Genomic DNA, 23,711 nt, shown 5'->3' with positions numbered 1-23,711 from the left:
ATACATAAAAGAAATTCCATGTTAAATCATTTATAAAGTAATCAATCCAAAATTAAACATTTGTATAAACTCATTTTTATATAAAAGCAGAGAACAGCTCCATAAAAGGAAGGGACTAAAATATTAAAATGGTAAAATCAAGTAAATTTTCAATTGTGAAAATATAAACTACAGAGGACTAATAAATAAATTATAGCATGAAAAATACATAATGGCAGTCAGTTAAATGAATCTAGATTTTCACTGATAATTGGCATTAATAAAAAATGCTACAAAGAAAAAACAGGCCAGGCACAGTGGCTCACGCCAGTAATCCCAGTACTTTGGGAGGCTGAGGCGGGTGGATCACGAGGTGAGAAGTTCAAGACCAGCCTGGCCAAGATGGTGAAACCCATCTCTACTAAAAATACAGAAAAATTAGCAGGGCACGGTGGCGGATGCCTGTAATCCCAGCTACTCAGGAGGCTGAGGCAGAGAACTGCTTGAACCTGAGAGGCGGAGGTAGCAGTGAGCCGAGATCTGCATTCTAAATCTCTCATAGGTTTTATACTATCTACCTTATAAAAACAGTTCTAGTTTTCTTCACCACTCTCTTTTCTTCATTAGATTCATTTTTGAACAATGAGGTTTTTCAGAACTTCTATTCCTTTCAAAGGGATCTTATTATTCTAAGCTGTGAAATTTTGGAACTGATATATAGAGTAATTAACTAAGCCCAGAGTTCTCTCTTTTTGGTAGGTGAGATTCTTACAACAGACTCGCTCTCTCTCAAGTTTATTTTTACTTCAATAACATGGTGTTAATTACAAGCTTGTTAAGACTACTTGATTCTGCTAAGAGAGAGACCATTAAAAACATAAAGTACTACGAGGATTACAGTGCTTCTGCTAAACCTTCTAAAATGAAACTATGACTAAAGCAATTCACCAAGTGTTACATTTATAGCTCAACAAATCTGTTGTTTGGATAAATTCTTCCATCACGACTACCTCCTGCCTCTCTTAACAGTTCTGTGATTTTTGTATTATTACATCACTGACGAGCTGTTTGTTTTGAGTTACAACTTTGTTTTTTCTTTAAACAACATCTAAATGTTCTTAATTGTGTTCTATCTTCAACTTCTGGGTTCTCAGGCAGATATATTTGCTTGACATAAAATACTGCCCCTACTCTGGCCACTTATATCAGAATTGTTTCTTCAAAAAAAGGTATGAAATTCCATTCTCATAATTCTAGGCATGAGTTCCAATGCAGCAAATATCATTAACATCCATTTTACATTACTGTTTGCATTAAAAAGTCAAGTTCAGACCCCAATGTCTCAAGTTTGCTATCTCTTCCATCTAAAATAACTGTTCCCCCCTCCATGCTCCTAGAATCCTTCAGCTGTACCTCTATGACAAAAATAAAGAACTCTGCCAGGTGTTCATACAGATGTACGTGCTCCATTAGAGAAGAGGTTACCTGATGCCACAACCTCATTTCTGTTCATCTTTGTATGTATCACTTGCCTAACAAGTAACACATACTTAAAAATATTTTGTGACATTTTTGTTAAACTCATTAATGCCAAAACTTTTTTAATATTAGGATGTATGCTGGGGAGGGAGACGGGGTTTCCTAATACTTTTATTCTGAACAGTTTACATGCGTAACCATTTCTCACATACAGCAGAAAAAGGCTTTGAAATAAATTTAATCCTAGCTCTACAACTTATTTTATCAGTTCTAAGGTGCAATATTTTGTCAAAGATTATCAAATTCGTAAGATGAACTTAAAGGATCCTTACAACTCAAAAGGATGTTACATTTAGTTATCGATGTTTTAAAATTCTTAGCTATGCATAAAATAACCGCACATCTTAAGTCAGATAATATATAACACTAGCTGTACACTGCTGCATGAGATGTTTAATCTCACCAAGCTTCAACTTCCTCTGGGATAAAATGGGAGTCATAATGCCCATCGCCTGAGGGTTAAATGTATACAAGCCTACCACATACCTAATAAAGCTCCTGCTACATGCTAACAGCAAATACGTTTTAAAAATTAAAGATAGCAATCTACATGGCCATCATCATTGTCACCATTAACATAATCATCAACTTGCTTGATAGGGAACAGAGAGAAAAACACGTTTAGTTTTAAGTGGTAATTCTGAAACCCCCTCCATCCTGTTCTCTACTTCCAGTACACTGAAATTAATTTCTACAATGTGCATTCATAAGTTACCAGAACACAATTTGATTACAGAAAAAACCATAAAGGTCCTGAAAAAAATGGTCTTACTAATAAGAGTTGAAAAAATATCACCATAACAAACTTTAGAAAGAAATAAAGTAGCTGGTAAAAGCTAAATAGTTGAGAAAATATTCTATTAAGACCAATTTAAAAAAAAAAAAGCCAACCCACAAAAATGCCAATTTATAGAATATAAATAGTAATAACTCTAAAGACCACAAGATGGGGTTATAAACCTTTTGAGGCTGTTGCTGCTCCAAGAGCTGCTGTCTGAGATGTTCTAGGTTTTGCTGTTGTAGTTGTTCTGCTATCTGATGAAAAATGGAATTGTTCACAGATTCTGAAACGTGAGAACTAAAAGGAAAAACAGGTGGAAACATATTTTAAAACCCACTAAAGATACTATGAAAATAACTGAGTATTCAAAGAAAACAAAAAAGTCAATTCAATAAAACATATTCTACTGCATGTTTTCTTTTGCAATTTTAATACTAAAAGTAGAATACTTGAGAACATTAATATATTAAAAGAAAAATACATTCTTCAATTGTACATCAATAGATGGATAACGTGTCAGAGATGCTCTGCTGAAGATCTGATATTACCATCTCAGGCTATTAAATACATATAAATTACTGCTTTTTCATTAGAGCATATTAAGAAAATCTCAATATTTATAAAAAGTTTAAACATTTAAACATTGTTACTTTAACTCCTTCTCTTACTAACAGTCTATCAATCAGTATGTGTGAAATCTACCACTGTAATTGACCATAAAATTTATAAAACTAATATTCTTCCTTTAGAAAATCATATACATTATTAGGTATGTTAACAGAGACAGATACTGTTTAAATAAGAAAAAATAATAGTTTAACTATATTCTTGGAAATTCACACCTGGAATACATCTGGGATTCTGGGTGCCACAAGGTAAGACATTAACAATAAAAAGGGCATCCCAAAAGAGCCAAACAGGATGGTGAGAAGTCTTGAAACAGTTGGAAAAAAGTGTACTTCATCTGAAGCAAATAAACCTAAGGGGAAGAATGATACCTGTCTTCAAATAATGAAAAGCTACATCTCTAAAGATAGCGGAGTAAATTTGATTCCTTGCTTCAGAAAGCAAAACATGGGTCAGTGTATATTAATAGAAAATAAAGGAAACAGGATTCAGCTCAACAAAAGAACACACAATAATAACAATTAGTTAACTTCTCATTACAGAAAGCATTAAAATACTGGATAAATAAACTGTATCATCAGGACTGTTAAAGGAGATTCTTACATTGTTTAGGACACTGATCAACATGATTTCAAATGCTGCTTGCAAGTCTGCAATTCATAATCTAAAATACTAGTTTTTAAATTTTGTCAAGGGGAATCATTTTACTAAAATGATACATTTGTATCTAACATATTCTAAAATTATGTTTTTGTTTATTACCCCAATATATACAACTAATAACTTCTGTTTGAAACAAGAGACCCACGGACTTTCACCATTCATCCTTCTTCCATTCTCCCAACTTCTACCCCTGCCTCCTCCAACATCTTCCCCCTACTAGTCCATTCACATACCCTCACAGAACCTTGGGCACTGCAGAATTGTTTAGGGAAAAAAAAGTAACTGATTTAATAAAAACATACAACACATTTCTTTACAAAAAAAAAATCCTCATAACTCCAATCCTTAATTCTCATTAGGTTGATGTGTTTCCACAATTTCATATGCTTTCTAGAAGTGGCCTCTAAGCACTAGAAGCAAGCTTCATTCCTAGTATTCCAACCACTCTTACAATTAAGTTAAATAACTTAAAGCCTAATATGGAAAATATTACAACCAGATTTACCAATATGTATCAATGTTCTTATAGGTAACTTTGATACAGTCTATTTGCAAAAATCTGAGAAAAGACTCAAAATAATACAAAGAGACAACAAGACATATCTCTACCACCTTTGTATAATGTTAGAGGTTCAACAGCTTGAAATAATAACCCCAACTTACTAAGTATACTTAGTAATTCAGATGGCAACATCCCACCCAATATAAAAAAACTATGGCTATAAAGAAAAAATTCTTACAGTTGTGAAGCTGGAATTTCCTTTTTGGGTTCTTCACTATGCTCAGAGTCTTCCCCAAAATCAAACCTATCCATCAACTTCTGGGGGAAAGAAGGAGAAACAGACATATTAAAAAGTGCTTCACACAAATACAAGTTACAAATGCTATTTTAAATGTCAATGGCATTCCGTTATCTCTATCATTTAATGTGTAAATAAACATTTTGTATCACTTTATACTATTATAAAGTGTTTTGAGTAGATCTTTTCTTTAAAGCATTTTGATATGTATTATCTTACATAACAAAACAAATTATGATAGAGGCAGGATAAACACTAATACTCAAATTTTACAGAAGACTAAGAATTAAAATAATTAGGTGGTTTTTCCATGGTAATAAGCTTGATAAAATATCTAGGGCCATATTCAATGGATCTATTCCTAATATGGTTCTCATCTTAGAATGCTGTTATTCTTCTGAATGCTCAATTTAAAGGCTTTTTATGTGGTCTAGCTATTTAGTGTTAGACTATATTAGACTTAGAAGCTGCTGGCCAAAACAGTCTAAGTAATAATCCAATAAATCAGTATCTACTTTCCTATAAAAAGTACAAATTTTAAAAATATGAACACCACTTCCAAGTAGTATGATACTCCCATAATTAATAAGCATACTAAGAATATCACACACTAAATTGTACATGAAAGATTTTAAGTTTTAGAAACGCTTTAATTATTAATAATTTAGGCATCAACTTATTATAGTTACAGTATAGTGACTAGTTGTAGAGAAGTTTCCTTTAAACATTTTACATATTGATTAAAGAATTTTAATTTTTGCAGGTCCAAATTACAGAACCCAGAGCATCACAGTAAAATGTGGCACCCATGAAAGAAATCAGACAAGCTCAGAAAGTAATCACTTGCCTCAGTGGTGAATACAAGATTTTACTGACTAGTTATTTTTAGTCAAATGAAAATATTTTAAATGTTCCAAAAAAAATTTTTTTTTTTTTTTTGAGTCGAGTCTTTCTCTGTCACCCAGGCTGGAGTACAGTTGCTCAATCTTGGCTCACTGCAACCTCTACCTCCCAGGTACAAGCAATTCTCCTTGCTCAGCCTCCCCAGTAGCTGGGATTACAGGCACGCATCATCTGGCTAATTTTTGTATTTTTAATAGAGATGGGGTTTCACCATGTTTGCCAGGCTGATCTCAAACTCCTGGCCTTAAGTGATCTGCCTGCCTTGCACTCCCCCAAAGTGCTGGGGATTATAGGTGTGAGCCACTGTGCCTGGCCTAAGAAAAATTTTTTTAATTACTTAATTTTTTTCAGAAGTTTGAACCTTTTGTAAAATTCAGACTGTCTTATACAGTGTACAGGAGATATTGAAAGTCTACAATAAAATTTATTTATAGAATTAAAATCCATATGATAGTATATAATATTTAATAATTCATATAGACTTGATCCGATATTTTAATTTCTACCTTGTTAAAGGAGACTCCCTGTTCTAAGGGAGTAAGAGTGTTGGCAGCTGCAGCTGCAGCTGTAAGTTGTGCCGTAAGAGCTTGCAACTGAACAACAAGACCAGCATCTAGGGCCTGCAGAATGGAAGGCTGGGGCTTCTGTTGTTGTATCTGTAAGGTTTGTATTAATTGTTGAAGCTGGAGAGAAAAAAATATATATTACAAAACAGGTGTTGGGTTTTTTCTGTAAGAGTGGCCACCTAAAACTTTTAGTCAGTAAAATTAATCATTCCACACTCTCTTTGAAAAAAATACACACTATTAATAAGTTAATTTTTTGAAGTTTTTCTGTGTACCTTATATAACACAGTCCTTAATAAGTTTGTCTTACTTCTGGAAAGTCAGCGAACTTTAAACAAAATAAAGTGATCTGTGACAACCAGATAAAGCGCTCATCACAAGCTGACACCTTTTTCACTAAATTTCTCAACCTTGTTCAATTAACTCTTTAAACTCAGTAAAAGGACAAGTACTGAAAATAGCAGCAGCTTTTGCTGTTATTCAGAATTACCATCTGAGCACGTACTTCCTGAAAGTTGGAGAGTCATTAAGAAATCTGTTTCTCAGAGTAGAGTCTGGCAACTAGTTATTAATAATAGTGTCATCTAGAGTTGAAGGCAACTCTTGTTCCCACCATGTACCCACCCCTGTTAAAAAACAGACACAACAGTGAGATCTTTAAGAGATTCTATAAATAAGAAAACCCTATATACATCCCAGAAATAAATGATAATCAATCTGGTTATAAGCCTGAGTTAAATCCAAAAATTATTAGTTTAAAAGAGAAAAATAAAGACAGCAAAGCTACTGATAACCAAGACAACTGTACTCTTGAAGTTCAACTTCTAGGATGAGAGGACACAAAAACTATGTAAGATGACAGTAAAGTAATTTCATGCCTACTTAAAACAGTGACACTAGGAAACAAACTAGTCACTTCACTATCAACTAAACATTTTCTATAAAACTATTAAAATGATAGAAACACCGTATTTCCCCTTTACACTTTTTAACTGCTCCTTTTGACATCTCCATTTTTCCCATGGCACTGTTATTCTTTTGGTCACCCAGGTAAAAAACCACTGGAGCATCCAATTTTCTTCCTCTACTCTGACTTCGCAGTCTATCAATTACTGTCTTACTGACTCTGTTTGTACTATCCCCTTCAAAGTTTCTTCTGTCAAAAATATTTATTTTAATAGGCATCTTTTAAAATAAGAACACTTGCTTTATGAATTGTTTCCAAAATATTACCACAAAATAAAATTACTAATTCTATAATTTCACCTAATATACAGCTAATATTCAGTTTCCCAACTGTCTCAAAAATGTAGAAAATAGATTCAACCTAAGAGTACACATCGGTTTTTAAAAATATTTTTAAGTCTAGAATGGCCCCATGTTTTCTATTGTATTTTCAGAAAGTATACAACTTTACTATTTTTCATAATCATTACCCTCCTTCCCAAAACCACTACTACCAAAAGAAAGATATTCTGTCTCTAGACTTCTCCTCTCTCTAATCCATGTAAAGTACTGTTAAGATCATGTGACTTCAACATTAAAAAGTCCCTGGTGATTCCCCATTGCTTAGCAAATGAATCCTTTTATTTCTGAGCCCACCATTTATAGTTTTCACAGCCCAGGTGACACTTAAGTCTGCCATTTAACTTTGTCATTAATAGCTTACACAGACTATCTTTTCCTTCAAACAACTCAACTCTACAATATCCTTTGTATATCCAACACTGTAACGCTTTTGTACATCATTCATTCATTCCACAAAAACATATTGAACACCATCTACAACCTAGACATTGGACAGGCAGCTGTCAACAACCACAAAAAATTCTTGCCCTAGTTTAGCATACATTCCAGTGGGAAGAGGTAGAAAAAAAAAACCAAGTAATTATATAACATAACAGAAGGTAGTAAGTGCTAAGGAAGGAAGTAAGCAGAGGCGAGAGAGAACGGGGGTGTAAAGAATGACAGGTAGAGTTTACAGTTTTAAATAGCAGTCACGGCCAGGTGCGGTGGCTCATGTCTATAATCCCAGTACTTTGGAAGGCCGAGGCGGGCAGATCACTTAAAGTCAGGAGTTTGAGACCAGCCTGGCCAACAAGGTGAAACCTTGTCTCTACTAAAAAATACAAAAATTAGCTGGGTGTGGTAGCAGAAGCCTGTAATCCCAGCTACTCAGGAGGCTGAGGCAAGAGAATTGCTTGAACCCGGGAGGCCAAGGTTGCAATGAGCCGAGATTGCGCCATTACACTCCAGCCTGGGTGACAGAGCAAGACCCTGTCTCTAAATAAATAAATAAATAGCAGTCACTGAAGGCCTTATTAAAGTGACATTTAAACAAAGACAAGAAATGAAACCATATGAATATATGAGGAAAGTGGGTTTTCAGTATAAAAAACTTCAAAAGCAGAGATCTTGGGGGAGGATTATAGGTAGTTTATTTAAGAAACAACAAAAAGGATGGAACAAGTTACAGGAGAAAGAGGTGAGAAAGCAAAGCAAAGGATAATATAAAACCAGGGTTGGGGGTGGGCAACATAAGCAAGTCTTATCATTAGTTAGAGAAGTCTATGAACTGGTGATAGAAAATGTTGGGAAGGGAACAACAGGTCAAACTGAGAACATACAAGGACCAATGAAGTGACTGCTGAAACTTGGGATTTTAGTGCAGGCGCGATGGCTTGTGCCTGTAATTCCACTGACTTGGGAGGCACAGGTGAAAGGACTGCTTGAGGCCAGGAGTCTGAGACCAGCCTGGGCAACATAGTGACATCCTGTCTCTATATAAAAATAAAAAATTGGCCGGGCACGGTGGCTCATGCCTGTAATTCCAGCACTTTGGGAGGCTGACGTGGGGGGATCGCCTGAGGTCAGGAGTTTGACAACAGCCTGGCAAACAAGGCGAAACCCCGTATCTACTAAAAATACAAAAATTAGCTCGGTGTGGTGGCGGGTGCCTGTAATCTCAGCTACTCGGGAGGCTGAGGCAGGAGAATCACTCCGGGAGGCGGAGGTTGCAGTGAGCCGAGACAGTGCCATTTCACTCCAGCCTGGGTGACAGGCTAAGACTCCATCTCAAAAAATAATAATAAAATAAAATAAAAACAAAAAATTAACCAGGCATGCTGGCTACAGGTGTAGTCCCAGCTACTTGGGAGGCTGAGGCGGGAGGATCGCTTCAGTCCAGGAGTTCAAAGATGCAGTGAAATACAACTGCACCACTGCACTCCAGTCTGAGTGACAAAGCAAAACCCTGTCTCAAAAACAAACAAACAAAACATCTTGGGCTTTTACTCTGAGTGAGACAGGGAGCCACTGGAGGATTCTGAGCAGAGGAGTTGCATGAACTCTCAGGTATTTAAAGGGTCATGCTACCTGAAGTATTGAGAACAGACTGTTGTGGGGTAAGGGTAGAAGCCCCAGTAAGTGGTTTCTGCAATAAACTAGGTAAGAAATGATGGTGGCTTGATTCTAGGAACTAGTGATAGAGGTGGTGAGTTAGTGATTCAGAATATATTCTGAAGGCAGAGGATTTCTTAACAGATTGGATATGAAGAACAAAGGGAAGAAAGGAATCAAGGATGACTCTTAAGCTTTTGGGTATGAGCAAATGGAAAAATCACATTTCCATTAACTGAGATGAAGATGCAGGTGGAGCAGGTTTTGTTTGAAAGACTCAGAATTCACTGTTTACTCTCAATTGTCTCTGTCTACGTAGCTCATCCTTAGCATCCATTTCTTACTCATCCTTTAAAAAACAAATTTAATTGTCATCTGTATAACAGAACTTTCCTCAACCAATTGTTCAAGCCAAAGTATTATCTCTAGTTCTGGATTTCCAAAGCCCTTCTTTTCTAAACTTCTCCCATGATTCTTATTAATTTTAAATTTAATTACATTTATGTATTGCAATTAATCTTGATTATTAAACTTTAGGCTTCCAGAGGCCCGAGAATGTTTCTTGCTCGTCTTGTATACTCCAGAACAAGGTACAGTGCCTCAAACACTGCAGGTCAAAGTAAATGTTTGCTGAAGGTTGAGTGAATGAAAAACAACCAATGAAGTGATACAGTATCACTGGACTTCAGACACCAAACTCTAAAAAATTTTAGTTTGATTTGAATAGTGAAGGGTGAGACGTATGAAAATTGGAGAAGTAGATGATAAAGTAAAAGGGAGTACAACACAAGCAAAGAGAATACTTACATTAATTTAGAGAAATCTATGAAACTTTGTAATCTAAGTAGTGAAAAATGTTAGAAAAATATAACAGGTTACATTGAGAATAACTCTAAATACCACAAAGTTGGATTTTATTCTATGTATAATATGTAATTATTGCATGTTCCTGAGCTTAAGTTTAAAACATACAAGATCATTGATAGGCTGGGCACGGTGGCTCACACCTGTAATCCCAGCACTTTGGGAGGCAGAGGCGGGCAGATCACAAGGTCAGGAGATCAAGACCATCCTGGCTAACACGGTGAAACCCTGTCTCTACTGAAAATACAGAAATCAGCTGGGCATGGTGGCAGGTGCCTATAGTCCCAGCTACTCGGGAGGCTGAGGCAGGAGAATCACTTGAACCTGGGAGGCAGAGGTTGCAGTGAGCCAAGATTGCGCCACTGTACTACAGCCTGGGCAACACAGCGAGACTCCGTCTCAAAAGAAAAAAAAAATCACTGATAAAGATTAATCTTGCAAAGAATTAAAATGATGGATCAAAAAGGAAAGAGAAGCAGCAAAGGGATCAAAAGCTATTTAGAGAAGTACATCAACAGTCCAAAAATGAAGAACTAGGGTAGTAACAGAAAGAAATAAAAAGCAAGCATAAACTTCAATAAACCTAAATTTAGAGCAAAAAACACAACACAAAGTCAGATGTGCATGCCAAAGTTAGTTTTTAAAAAAATTACGTACAACTATGAAAAACAAAACAGATTGTTTCTAATCATAAATATTTATTAACAAAATTTATTCAGGAAAGGTAGCGTAAGTGAATATAAATAACCAAAAAAGAATTGAAAAATGTTATCAAAAATTAATCTCCCAGAACACACCAAACCCTAGAGGAGTTTGTGGTTCTTTTTTTTTTTTGAGATTTTTGTTTTTGAGTCTCACTCTGTCACCCAGGCTAGAGTGCAATGGCATGATCTTGGCTCTCTGTAACCTCCACTTCTCAGGTTCAAGCGATTCTCCTGCCTCAGCCTCCTAAGTAGCTGGGATTACAGGCATGTGCCAAGTTGCCCAGCTAATTTTTGTGTTTTTAGTAGAGACAGGTTTCACCACGTTGGCCCGGCTAGTCTTCAACTCCTGGCCTCAAGTGATCCACCTACATGGGCCTCCCAAAGTACTGGGATTACAAGTGTGAGCCACCACCGTGCCTGGCCCCTAGAGGTTTTTTGATTAAGTTCATCCAAACCTTCCAGAGGCAGAAAGCACTCAGGTTGTACTGCACAGAATACAGAAAAAGGTAACCATTTCTAAATTGATCTCACAAAGCAAGCAATAATCCTAATTTGAAAATAGAGTAGGGTGATAAAAACTAGGAACCCATCTCAGTAGAGGTGCAAATAGAAACTAGTTGTGAAATAGTTTACACTTCAAAGCAAAACAAAAATTACAGAATATTTAAATGTACTGCCTCAAAGGATAGCGTGAATTTGAGGGTCAGAAAAAGAGAGAGAGAGACAGAGAGAGAGAGAGAGAGAGTGTGTGTGTGTACAGGATTGCAATGCTGAATCATTATAATGAAGTCTAGTAATCAGAAAACCATACTATTATCTTCACTAATAAAATTTTTAATCAAAACCCCATAAAACACTATCATCTAGAAAAAGGAGAATATGCCCCTCATAAAAAATACATATCTCGAAACAAAACCAACATCACAGTGGGACAAAAATGAGGTATTTCTATATGAGTCTGAAAAAAGTAACAATGAGTACACTATCATTATTTCTATTATGATCTCTTCCATAACTTAGTGCAATACATTAAGAAAACTATATGTAAGTACTTAAACTGAGGACACAGAATTATCATTAGTTACAAATAATATAACGGAAAATGAAAGAAAATCAGCTGAAAACTAAGAGAAACTGGTATTGACTATAAAAAGCCAATCTATTCAAATATATTCATGGAAATAAATCTAAGAAATTTGAAGAATCTACATTTAAAGAGCTACAAAGCTTAATTAAGAGACATAAAAGATTTGAACAATAAAAGTATATGTATAGATACAATGGAAAAACTTGGTATTATAAAGACAGCAATCCTTCCCATTCCTGAATCAATTCGTACATGTTTTGTGTTTCCCCTCTATTCCTGAAGTTCTAGCCACAGAAGCCTTCTTCTATTCCTATAATACACCACATTGCTTCCCACCTGAGGACCTCTATACTTGCAATTCTATTTCCTATCCTCCTGTCCTGCCATGACTAGTCCATTTCATGTCTCGATTCAAATGTCACTTCCTCAAATACACCTCCTGTTGGCTATCCGCTCTACTCCTGACCCCTTCCCCCAAATCTAGTCACTATAGATTTACCCTTTCTTAATGTCATTAATCACTACCTACGATAATTTTGTCATACTATTTTTTACCATCTGTCCCCCTTAAGATAGGAGGAGGTCTCTAAGATAGGACTCCTGTCTTGTTACTGGAGTGTGATAGCACCTAATAATATTTGGCAAAACTATGTGCTAATTCCATATTTTGGTACAGAATAAATTTTTATAAAGTAATTTTTAATGACATGAAAGCATTCATGATGCACTATTAAATGACTTAAGCAAGTAACAAAGTATACATAATGGTCCCATTTTTATAAAACTAAAAAAAGCACATATTCTCTAGGTGGTATGTTACAAAGTAATACATTAGGAAAATATTAAATTCTAAATTATTCTTGATATAACAGAAAAACCGCTCACCTGCTGGCCTTGAGGACTTTGCAAGATCTGAGCTACAGCCGCAAGTGTATCTGTATTTGTTATCTGAGATACCCACGGATCAGGTAAGCCTTGGACCACATTGGCTGGAGTAACAGGTGTCACAGGAGTTCCTTTTAAAAAGAACATCACACCCCCCAAATAAATATGTAAGTAACTAAGACTAGAAAAAGCAGAATAACTTGTTTTATTACTTTTATAAAACACATGCACGCATATTGTTTTTATTTTATTGTGTCCACTTTGAAAAAATCACTTAAAATCCTTTACAGAATTAGGTACATTAAACACACACACACACACACACACACACACACACACACATATACACATACACCTCCCAAAAGGATCTGTCCAAATTTGTCCTCCTCAATTAACTAAGTTACTATAGTGTCCCCACTTATGCTTGGGAGATGTGTTCCAAGAACTCCAGTGGATGCTTGAAACCAGAGCTAGCACCAAACCCTATATATGCTATGTTTTTTTCTGTACGTACACATATACCTATGATAAAGGTTAACTTATAAATTAGGTACAGTAAGAGATTAACAACACTAACTAATAATAAACTATACTGTGAAAAAAGTTATGTGAATATGGTCTCTCTCTCTTTTTCCCTATCTGTCAAAATATCTTATTGTACTATACTCACCTATTTTCAGACTGTGGTTGACTGCAAGTAATTGGAATCATGGAAAGCAAAACTGTGGATGTGGGGAGACTACTGTACTTCTAAAGCCTACAATACTTAACAGCCATTAAAAATCTTACTTTAGAGACAAAAATTCAGTAACATGAGGAAATATTCAAAATACAATCTTCAATAAAAAAATTTTACAGTAAGTACACATAATATAAAACCATGTTTGGGCCAGGTACAGTGGTTCATGCCTGTAATCCCAACACTTTCAGAGCCCAAGGCAGGAGGACTACTTGAGCCCTAGAGTTCGAGACCAGCCTGGGCAACACAGCAAGACTCCGTCTCTAACAACAATAACAACAAAAAAAAATTAGCCAGGCATGGTAGTGCATGCCTGTAGTCCCACCTACTTAGGAGGCTGAGATGGGAGGATCACTAGAACCCAGGAGGTCGAGGCTGCAGTGAGCTATGATCACACCACTGCACACCAGCCTGGGTGACAGAGCAAGGTCTCAAAAAACAATACATCAATTTTTGTTCATACACACACACATACACACACACACACAAAATACATACAAAATTACGAAATGCTAACCAATTTAATTCTTGGAACTATGATTAAAAAAAAAAAATTTTTTTTTTTTTTTTTTGAGACAGAGTTTTGCTCTTGTTGCCCAGGCTGGGGTGCAACGGCGCGATCTCGCCTCACTGCAACCTCCGCCTCCTGGGTTCAAGCAATTCTCCTGCCTCAGCCTCCCCAGTAATTGGGATTACAGGCACCCACTACCACACCCAGCTGATTTTTTTATTTTTAATGTAGACAGGGTTTCACTATATTGGCCAGGCTGCTCTCCAACTCCTGACCTCAGGCGATCTGCCTGCCTCGGCCTCCCAGAGTGCTAGGATTACAGGTGTTAGTCACTGCACAGGGCTGGAACTATGATAAAAATTTCTTCATAAAAATTTTTGAAAAAATTATTTAAAAATTATGAAAAAAATTTTTTCATAAAAATTTCAAAAAAATTTTAAATTACTTTGATTAAAATTTTTTATCATAGTCATTTAAATGCCTCAAGAGAACACGATTTTGAAATTTTGGTTTTGTTAAATAATTGTTTCAGGGTTTCTTAAAAAATATTAAGTCCCCCTAGTATCCTATAAATACCAAGTTGATACAAATGCAAGTATAAGAAGTTACAGACAACTTAAATCAGGAAAAATCTAATTGACACACCAAATTTCTAAGGTTCATTATATTTATGTTTCTGTGGATTAAATGAAAATCAGTTTTCTACATTTTAGAATTACATACAAACATAGTATCTAATTTTATTTTTCTCTACAAATATTTTCTTTCAATTATGTAATGCTGGACAAATTTTCCTGCACTGTCGAATTATTTTTTATATGAACAGTCATCCAAAAAGTATGAGTAGAATATTTAGACAACAAATCTATATTAAAGCAACATACCTGGAGTATTGCTCATAGCAGTGGTAGTGCTGGCCAAAACAGGTGTGACAACTGGAGGCGGAATCCCGGCTGCCATATCCAAAAGAGGCTGAATAATCTCACTCTTAAATACATTATTCTTCTGCCATAAGTTTAGTACTCTCACTATTTTACTCTAGAGAAAAAAAGAAACATGACATTTTGGTTTTTACTCTCAAAACCTTAGTACAGTCATTTCATAGAGGCTATCTGGGCCCTGGATGGAAAGGAGAAATTAAAATACTTCAATAGTACTTTCTAGCCCTAAAATTCTATGTTTCTACCATTTTTGCATTTGCTACCCTTAACGTGCTTGAAAACATGTTAATTTGGATAGAGGTACAAAGTAAATGAAAGCTCCACTTAGCTGAAGGCGGAGATGACATCTAGGCTTCCTCTCTTATGTCACTTCTAATGATATGGATGGTAAGGCTGGATGGAGATCTGTCTTAAGGATTCTGAGGATGAGCCAGGATTCATCTCAGTACTAACGTTATATTTATAGTTGATTTTAACTTTGTCTCACACAATGTCTATCTTTTGAACAAATATGTAACTTGTAGGACAAAGTCCTTATCTAATGTGACATTTTAAAACTTTCATTTTACAATCTACTTGAGGAGAGGGCATTTCCTCATGTAAGAATTTAATCAAATTACTTCCTTTTTTGAGCATCCTGCCATGAATGCTAATTCCCTACTGACACTTTGAACCAGAGATGGACAAACTTCTGTACAGACAGAATCTGAAGCGTAACCATTTCTTCTCTCTTCATTCCCTCTTTTCTTTATTCTTTACTATTCTCTTTCCCCTTGCAGAATGTCAATGTCATACTGGCATTACTTAATCTGGCCCTCAGAACGATGAATCATCCTCTGTATGAATAATGTTCTACATTATTTCATTTCCTAAAATTTGAGTCCTTTACCATTTTGTAAATTAAAAAATAATAATAAAAAATAAAAAACCTGCTTGCCACTGGCAAGCAGACTTTGACATCCGTGAACCATCTCATTTACTCTTCTTGATATGCCCCTGAACTGCAGCACTGCATCCAATTTTATATTCCTCATAAAGAGTCTCAACATTGCCCATCCCAACCCACACTCTAATCATCTTACCACCAAATAAATCACATTTTTGTTTTAGTCTCAACCTCTTTCTGGATTACTCAAATAGTCAGAGTTCTTTGTATTTTTTGTAAGGTTCCAGTCAGTCATAAGGCAGCTGCTATAAAATTCATGAAATATTTACGATCTATATAACGTTGCTGCTGATCCTGGTCTCAGGCCAACTATGTCAACACATTTTTTAAAAAAACAAAAAAACTTTAGCATCCTCATTTATAAAATAAGACAGTATACCAGAAGGATTCTCGGGTCTCTTTTCTCAACCTCCAAACTGTATCAGACTGTTTAAGCCAGCTAGTATTTTAAATGTCTAGCCACTCTCAAATTTTGAGCATCTTGGGAGGGAGATATATGCCTTGTTACAGCTCTTCTTATAGCGATACTATAACGTACTTCTATTTAATTACTTATACGCTAATCTCAGTCATTTCATATGAAAATCTATTTAGTTGGGAAATTCTATTTAACTATTGCCTGTCTCTTGTTATATTCTGTGTATTATAAACTTGAAAAGACTAGTTATTAGTGACTTCTATTTCTTGGGTAATTCTGAAATCTAGTAACATAATTAGCAGTATTTAGAGAAAACTTGGTAACTAGAAAAATTCCTACTTATATGTCTTCCTTGGTTGTATTAAAGTTTTACAGATCCTGAAAGCTTCAAACTTAACAGGCAGAAAAATATGCCCAATGAAGAATAATGTCTCAAGATGTCCTACAGTATTTTGTAAGAAGTATCAGCAGTTCCATCTATTATACCTTGCTTCTTGAAATAAACATTTCACCCAGAGAACACTTATGTCAGAGTAACAATATCCTGAATTCATATTATCACTAATAAAAGCAGAGTGATTATGTAATAACTATTTTCTTGGTACTATCACCAAACAATCTGATTCACAACTGTTTAACACATAACTATTCTGCAAACAAGTACTAAGTCCTAGTTACTACTATCGTGATGCCACTTATTCCATTAGGAAAAAAAAAGACAGAGGCTAAAATCAAGTACGAAGAAAGAGGCCAGGTGCAGTGGCTCACGCCTGTAATCCCAGCACTTAGGGAGGCCAAGGCGGACGGATCACAAGGTCAGGAGATCGAGACCATCTTGGCTAACATGGTGAAACCCAGTCTCTACTAAAAATACAAAACATTAGCCAGGCGTGGTGGTGGGTGCCTGTAGTCCCAGCTACATGGGAGGCTGAGGCAAGAGAATGGCGTGAACCCAGGAGGCGGAGCTTACAGTGAGCCGAGATCGCACCACTGCACTCCAGCCTGGGCAACAGAGCGAGACTCCGTCTCAAAAAAAAAAAATTCTGTTAAATGTATATGTTTTACAAAGTAAAATAGCAATTTTCAGAATAAAGATCTGGTTCATCTTTAAATCCCTCATAATATTACACTGACATATTTTTAAACTATGTCCAAACTACATTAATGTGCAAATTTGTGTATTTCAAATGAAGCACAAGAAAATTAGAGACTGCTTCATACTTTCTGATTTGACTATTTCTCCACTCTAAAACATGAGCACTTGGAAAATGCCTTATATTCTTCTGCTTTATATAAAAATCTTTCCGTTTCCAAGCCACCCATCATATACTTTAAAACTGGCCAGCACCTAACAACTATCATTCCATATATCTACATACGATGTCCTTCATTTATGATTGAGATTACAATGTTAATCTACTCTCTCCTCCTATGGTTAAAAGAAAGCCCTATTCCATAAGCCCTAGTATGAGATATTATATTATGAAATCTAAACATTCAAGAAAGATTTAATCACCAGAACTGACAGAACTCCAAGTCCAAACTAGTGAAATTCCTAAATCACAGTAAAGTGACTTCTAAAAAATGCATGTATAAAATTTCAGATTAGTACATTACTTCAAGTGGTAGTCTAAGGTACCTATTTTAAAAATCAATTATGACAGGTCATTTAAAAGAAGCATTCTAGGCCGGGCGCAGTGGCTCACGCCTGTAATCCCAGCACTTTGGGAGGCCAAGGCAGGCGGATCACGAGGTCAGGAGATCGAGACCATCCTGGCTAACACGGTGAAACCCCGTCTCCAATAAAAATACAAAAAATTAGCTGGGCAGGGTGGCATAAGCCTGTAGTCCCAGCTACTCAGGAGGCTGAGGCAGGAGAATGGCGTGAACCTGGGAGGCGGAGTTTGCAGAGAGCCAAGGTCGCACCACTGCACTCCAGCCTGGGTGAAAGAGCAAGACTCCGTCTCAAAAAAAAAAAAAAAAAAAAAAAAAAAAAAAAATTAGAAGCATTCTTTTGCCTGCACAGAATTATTAAAGTACTAAGGTAATTAAAAACAAAAATCAAAAACTTTCTGTCTCAAGGAGTATATTCAAGAATAGTTCACAAAGAATATAGCATAATAAATTTATCTCCGGCCGGGCACGGTGGCTCACACTTGTAATTCCAACATTTTGGGAGGCCACGGTGGGCGGATCACAAGGTCAGGAATTTGAGACCAGCCTACCCAACATGGCAAAACTCCATCTCTACTAAAAATACAAAAAAAAATTAGCCGAGTGTGGTGGCGGGCGCCTGTAATCCCAGCTACTCAGGAGGCTGAGGCAGGAGAATCACTTGAACCCGGGAGGCAGAGGTAGCAGTGAGCCAAGATCATGCCATTGCACTCCAGCCTGGGCAACAAGAGCAAGACTCCATCTCAAAAAAATAAATAAATTTATCGCCATAGCTATCCATTTTTTTCTGATTCAAGACTATATAATAGTTATGAAAAATAACTACTTAATCTTGTTATACTCAATATAAAGGTGAATAATTTGTGGTGAGCTTTCAAGTTTTGTGGTTCTTCCATAAAACAAACATGAATCTTCATCTATTCTCATCTTTTCATACTTAAATCAACACTGCAATCAACCCTGTCAGAAAAAGCACACCTAAATTTCCAACATCCAAAATAAATAAGCTAACCTCTCAGAGCAAATAAAAGGATAAGCAACTCCTTTTTATGCTCGCTCATGATCCAAAGCTTTCTTTTTACTTGCTATTTATAGAATATTTACACATTTGGATCTTACACATACCAGACTTAGTAGTGTGATTAATAAAATTCTACCATAATAGAAGAATTTTAATATGCAGTTAAATATCAACTCATGTCAAATAATCACAATTCTGAATTGACTGTGTGTGTGAATAAGTTTCATGTAATTCCAAAAGCTTATTTTAGCCATTTTATTTAACACCAATTGCTTCAACAAATTAAAAAGTAGCAAATCTGCTACATCTTTCTATACTCTCTGTTTGAGAAATTCAAAGAACAAAATGCAATATGGATACCGTAATAATTAAATATTCAAATTTGAAATAACTAAGAGCAAATGAGAATATACAGTCCTGTGCCACTTAACGACAAGGATATGTTCTGAGAAATGGCGTCATTAGGAGATTTCATCATTGTGTGATGTGTACTTACACAAACCTAGACGGTATAGCCTACTACACACCTAGACTATATGGCATATTCCATTGCTCCTAGACTACAAACATGTACAGCATGTCACTGTACTGCATACTGTAGGCAATTTTAACACAGTGGTATTTCTGTACATAAATGAGAAATGGTAAAATAAAAATATGGTATTATAATCTTAGGAGACCACCACTGTATATGCGGTCTGTCATTGAAACATCATTATGTGGCACATGACTGTACTAAGATAATCTGAAGACTAATTAAGACCAAGAAGCTACTGTATCTACTTTTAAAAAAACAAAAAAAAAAAAACAAAAAAAAAAACCAGTAGCATACCTTGTCATCCCCAGGGCAACGATATAAATTCTGGAAAGTGCTAATGATGTTATTACTAAATCTGGGTGCAAACACATCCTTTTCTTGACCAAACTGATGTCGGGATTGTCGCACAATGGAGTCAATAACATAAAGTCCAGGTACTTTGTATTCTGGTTTACACTGATGAAAAAAAGAAGAATGAAAAGGAAAGGAAACGGAAAGGTAAAATTCTTGATAGACAAAAATCATCAAAAATCCTGTGTAAATACAAAAACACTGCCTATGCTGAGGTAATGAATATTCATACATTGACTACTCCAATATCATCAGTTTCTGGAATGGCATTTTAAAGAATTACTTTGGCTACTCTATACAATCAGAAGTTCTAAAATAGTACTACGTAACTGGCTTCAATGACATAAAACAAAGTGATAAATAAGGTACCATTGTAATTTTTAAAATTTGTTTAACCATTGTGAAAAGCTACATGGAAGAAAGAAGCAAATTCAGGAAAGAAGGGCTCTAGCAAACACACTGCCAACATGCCTCAGACTTCATCTGGAACACACAACAAAAGGGTTCCTACACAAATGAAAAGAACAATGCCAAATGGCAAATTATAACATTGTTAAATACAGAGGCCAGAGTTTCCATTTTTTTCCTCAAATATAACATCTATAATCCTGGGGATCTATCCTATGTCATCCAGCCTGGAGTGCAGTGGTGCCATCATGGCTCACTACAACCCCGACCTCTCAGGCTCAAATGATCTTCCATCTCAGCCTTCCAAATAGCTGTGACCACAGGTGCACAGCACCATGCCCAGCTAATTCCTGTATGTTTTTTTGGAAGAGACTTGGTTTCACCACGTTGCCCAGGCTAGTCTCAAACTCCTGGGCTCAAGCAATCCTCCTGCCTAGATCTCCCAAAGTGCTGGAAATACAGGCACGAGCCACCGTGCCCTGCCTCCCCTACTTTCTCAACACAAGCTTTTTTAGCCTATGTAGTTAGGGAAGCACAATGAAGAATCCTTTTACTTGCAAGCTTACTGCACAGTATCTTTAGATACACATACATTAACATTTTGTGGGACAGAATTTCCTTCACTGGTAGATTAGCATTTTTGCTACATAAAATGGCAAAAAAGTTCTTTAGTATGATTTAATGTTTTAAATAATTTTAATACTTGGAAAACTTGGCTAAGTCATCAACTAGAAACCTGAGAGAAGAATCAAGACAAAGAAATCTGAAATACTTTAAAATTTTCCTCTTTACATACCATTAGACTCAAAACAAGAATTCCTAAGACTCTCTAATTGAAACCGCCTTTGCAAAAATTGTAACTGAGGAAGTTATGACAGTGAAAGCGAGCAGACCTAACCAACTCCATCTTGCTTCTAACCTTTAAGCTGTCCTTGTCATTCCTGGGCCTGGGCCGAACTAACCTTGGGAGGGAATTTAGTTTATGGTTTGACTCAGAAACAAAATATTTAATAATAGCCCTTTCCCAAAAAGACCCTCTTCTTGCCTGGGTACCAGTCTGCCTTTGTAAGACTAACAAATTAGCTACAAGATTAGAAATTACAGTTTAGGGTCACGCAGCCTTTGGCTGCAAGAGTCTGAACCTCCCCAAATTGCTCCTGAGTATAACATCACTATCTTAAAAGATCAGTGCTTGAGATATTTTGCAGACCTTTCACTGGATGGATCAGCTGATGTCACCCAGGCTGGTAATCTGGCTCAACCAGTTCTGCGATCCCACCCAGGAAGAGAAGACAGCAAGAAAACCTCACTTGGACCTCCCTATGATTCCATCTCCAACCTGACCAACAGCAGCACTCCCCACTTCCCGAGCCCCTACCCACCAAATTATCTTTAAAAACTCCGATCCCCCAACCCCGAATGCTCTTGGAGACTGATTTGAATAATAATAAAACTCCAGTCTCCTGCACAGCCAGCTTTGCGTGAATTACTCATTCTCCATTGCAATTCTCCTGTCTTGATAAATTGGCTCTGTCTAGGCAGCAGGCAAGGTGAACCCACTGGGCAGTTACACAATGGCATACGGTATTTTTACTCTAAATAATTTCCTAAAGCATATCACATTAAGTTTTTATAGATATACCATTTTTCAACTATATTCTAGTAATTTCCAATTTCTTATTTTATAGAGAAATAGCCTTTTTAGGGGGAGAAAGGTAAGAACGAATAGGTAGAATGCACCTTTAAGTATATTTGCATGATTTTTCATTTTGTCATCCAAGTTGTCATCTGCAGGTTATCATCAGTTATGGTTATTTGTCAAAGAACCTTCTAGGTAAGTTGGACTATATATTTTGCAATATACAAATACACCTTAAATAATTATCCTATTTTTAGAATTTGTGCTCCCACCTGCAGCTACTAAAAAGTGATATTAATTTAAAGACAACAAAGCTAGAGTTGTAGAAACAGAATCATGTGGCTGTACCTGCAAAGCACTGAATAATACTAATGGTGGCATGTAAGAAAGATGGCTCGACAGATTAGAAAAATTTAAATCTAACAATACCAAGTGCTGACAAAAATGGGGAGCACCACAAACCCATGCATTGCGAGGAGGAGAGTAAATCAGTACAATCATTATAAAACTAATTTAGTATTATCTAGCCATGGTGAAGAAATGCATATCCTGTAACCAGCAATTCCACTCCTACAGAAATGCAAGCTGTATGAGGATACTTATTACCTTACATATGTAAATATTCCACTGTTCACAGCAATACTGTTCAGAATTGCAAAAACTAGGAAACACACACAATGTCAACAGAAGTGGGCAAGCTGCCGTCTATTCACATAATGGAAAATATACAGCAACAGATAGTAATGAATACTGCTACACACCACAAGAATGAATCCTAGACACATGATGTTGAGTAGGAGAACTGTATAAAAAGAATACATACCATAGGATTACATTAAAAAATTTAAAATACATTAAACCACTTTAAGAATTCATTTTATACAAAGTAAAACCATAATGTCAAGCAAGGACGTGACACAAAATTCAAACTGGTTACCTGGGTAGGGGGTATGCAAGACATGATTAGGAAGAGGCACTTGGGGCTTGTGGGCTTCAAAGTTCTACTTCTTGAAATGAGTGGGAGCTACATAGGTCTTCTCTTTATAAAAATTTGGCTGTATATATTGTTTTCAGTACTTTTCTACAGATGTACATAGAAATTTCAGAATAAAAAGAAATACAGTTGTCCTTCAGTAGCCTTGGGGGATTCGTTCCAAGACCCCTGAAGATACCAAAATCCGAGGATGCTCACGTCCCTTATATAAAATGGGCAGTATTTGCATATAACCTACGGACATCATCCCATCTACTTTAAATCAGCTCTAGATTACTGTGAATACCTAATACAATGCCTACACATCACTTCATTCACATTCTACTCAGTGTATAGGAAATTCAAGTTTTGCTTTCTGGAATTTCGTGGAATATTTTTTCCCCAAATTTTGATCCCAATAGGCTGAACCCATGGGTTGGAACCCACAGAAACGGAAGAGTGACTGTAATTATATAAACATCCCTGGTTTCTTAAATAAAGCTAATGATTAAGAATGACTGATAAGATATATTTCAAATGTAAATTTAAAAAGTGTGGAACTTGTGTTGATCTAAAATATGCTAGGGAAGAGGAACTTTAATAAAAATACATATGAAAAGTGAGAATCTGGAAATATACTCCTTTCAAACTATTTGTGCCCATGTACAAAAACCTCTTTGTATCCTACCTCCAAGCATAAAGGTATACTCATGATAAAAGTCCAGTTACAGAATACTGCACCCTACATGAAAAAT

The 23,711-nt window shown here is 36.0% G+C and overlaps 1 protein-coding gene across 21 annotated transcripts in view; it reads right to left on the bottom strand.

Annotated features, from left to right (window-relative positions):
• Window positions 1-23,711, bottom strand: part of SCAF8 (SR-related CTD associated factor 8) — a 259,488-nt gene that overhangs the window by 184,825 nt on the left and 50,952 nt on the right. For 15 of the 21 annotated variants that reach the window (XR_008625803.2, XR_008625802.2, XR_008625801.2 and 12 more), the window contains 6 exons: window positions 19,880-20,041; window positions 14,932-15,085; window positions 12,798-12,928; window positions 5,799-5,975; window positions 4,330-4,409; window positions 2,479-2,596 (listed from right to left, as the gene is read on the bottom strand). Coding sequence is in view for 12 of the 21 variants with exons in the window: in XM_008975063.4 (XP_008973311.1) it covers window positions 2,479-2,596; window positions 4,330-4,409; window positions 5,799-5,975; window positions 12,798-12,928; window positions 14,932-15,085; window positions 19,880-20,041 (822 nt within the window). In the remaining 9 variants the exon portion in view is untranslated. The remainder of the gene's footprint in view (window positions 1-2,478; window positions 2,597-4,329; window positions 4,410-5,798; window positions 5,976-12,797; window positions 12,929-14,931; window positions 15,086-19,879; window positions 20,042-23,711) is intronic. The other 6 variants (XR_008625804.2, XM_055114264.2, XM_063605530.1 and 3 more) reach the window with 2 other exon arrangements.

This window comes from Pan paniscus, chromosome 5, assembly GCF_029289425.2.
Source record: "Pan paniscus chromosome 5, NHGRI_mPanPan1-v2.0_pri, whole genome shotgun sequence".
Taxonomy (NCBI): domain Eukaryota; kingdom Metazoa; phylum Chordata; class Mammalia; order Primates; family Hominidae; genus Pan; species Pan paniscus.
This window is presented reverse-complemented; position numbering and strand designations above follow the sequence as displayed.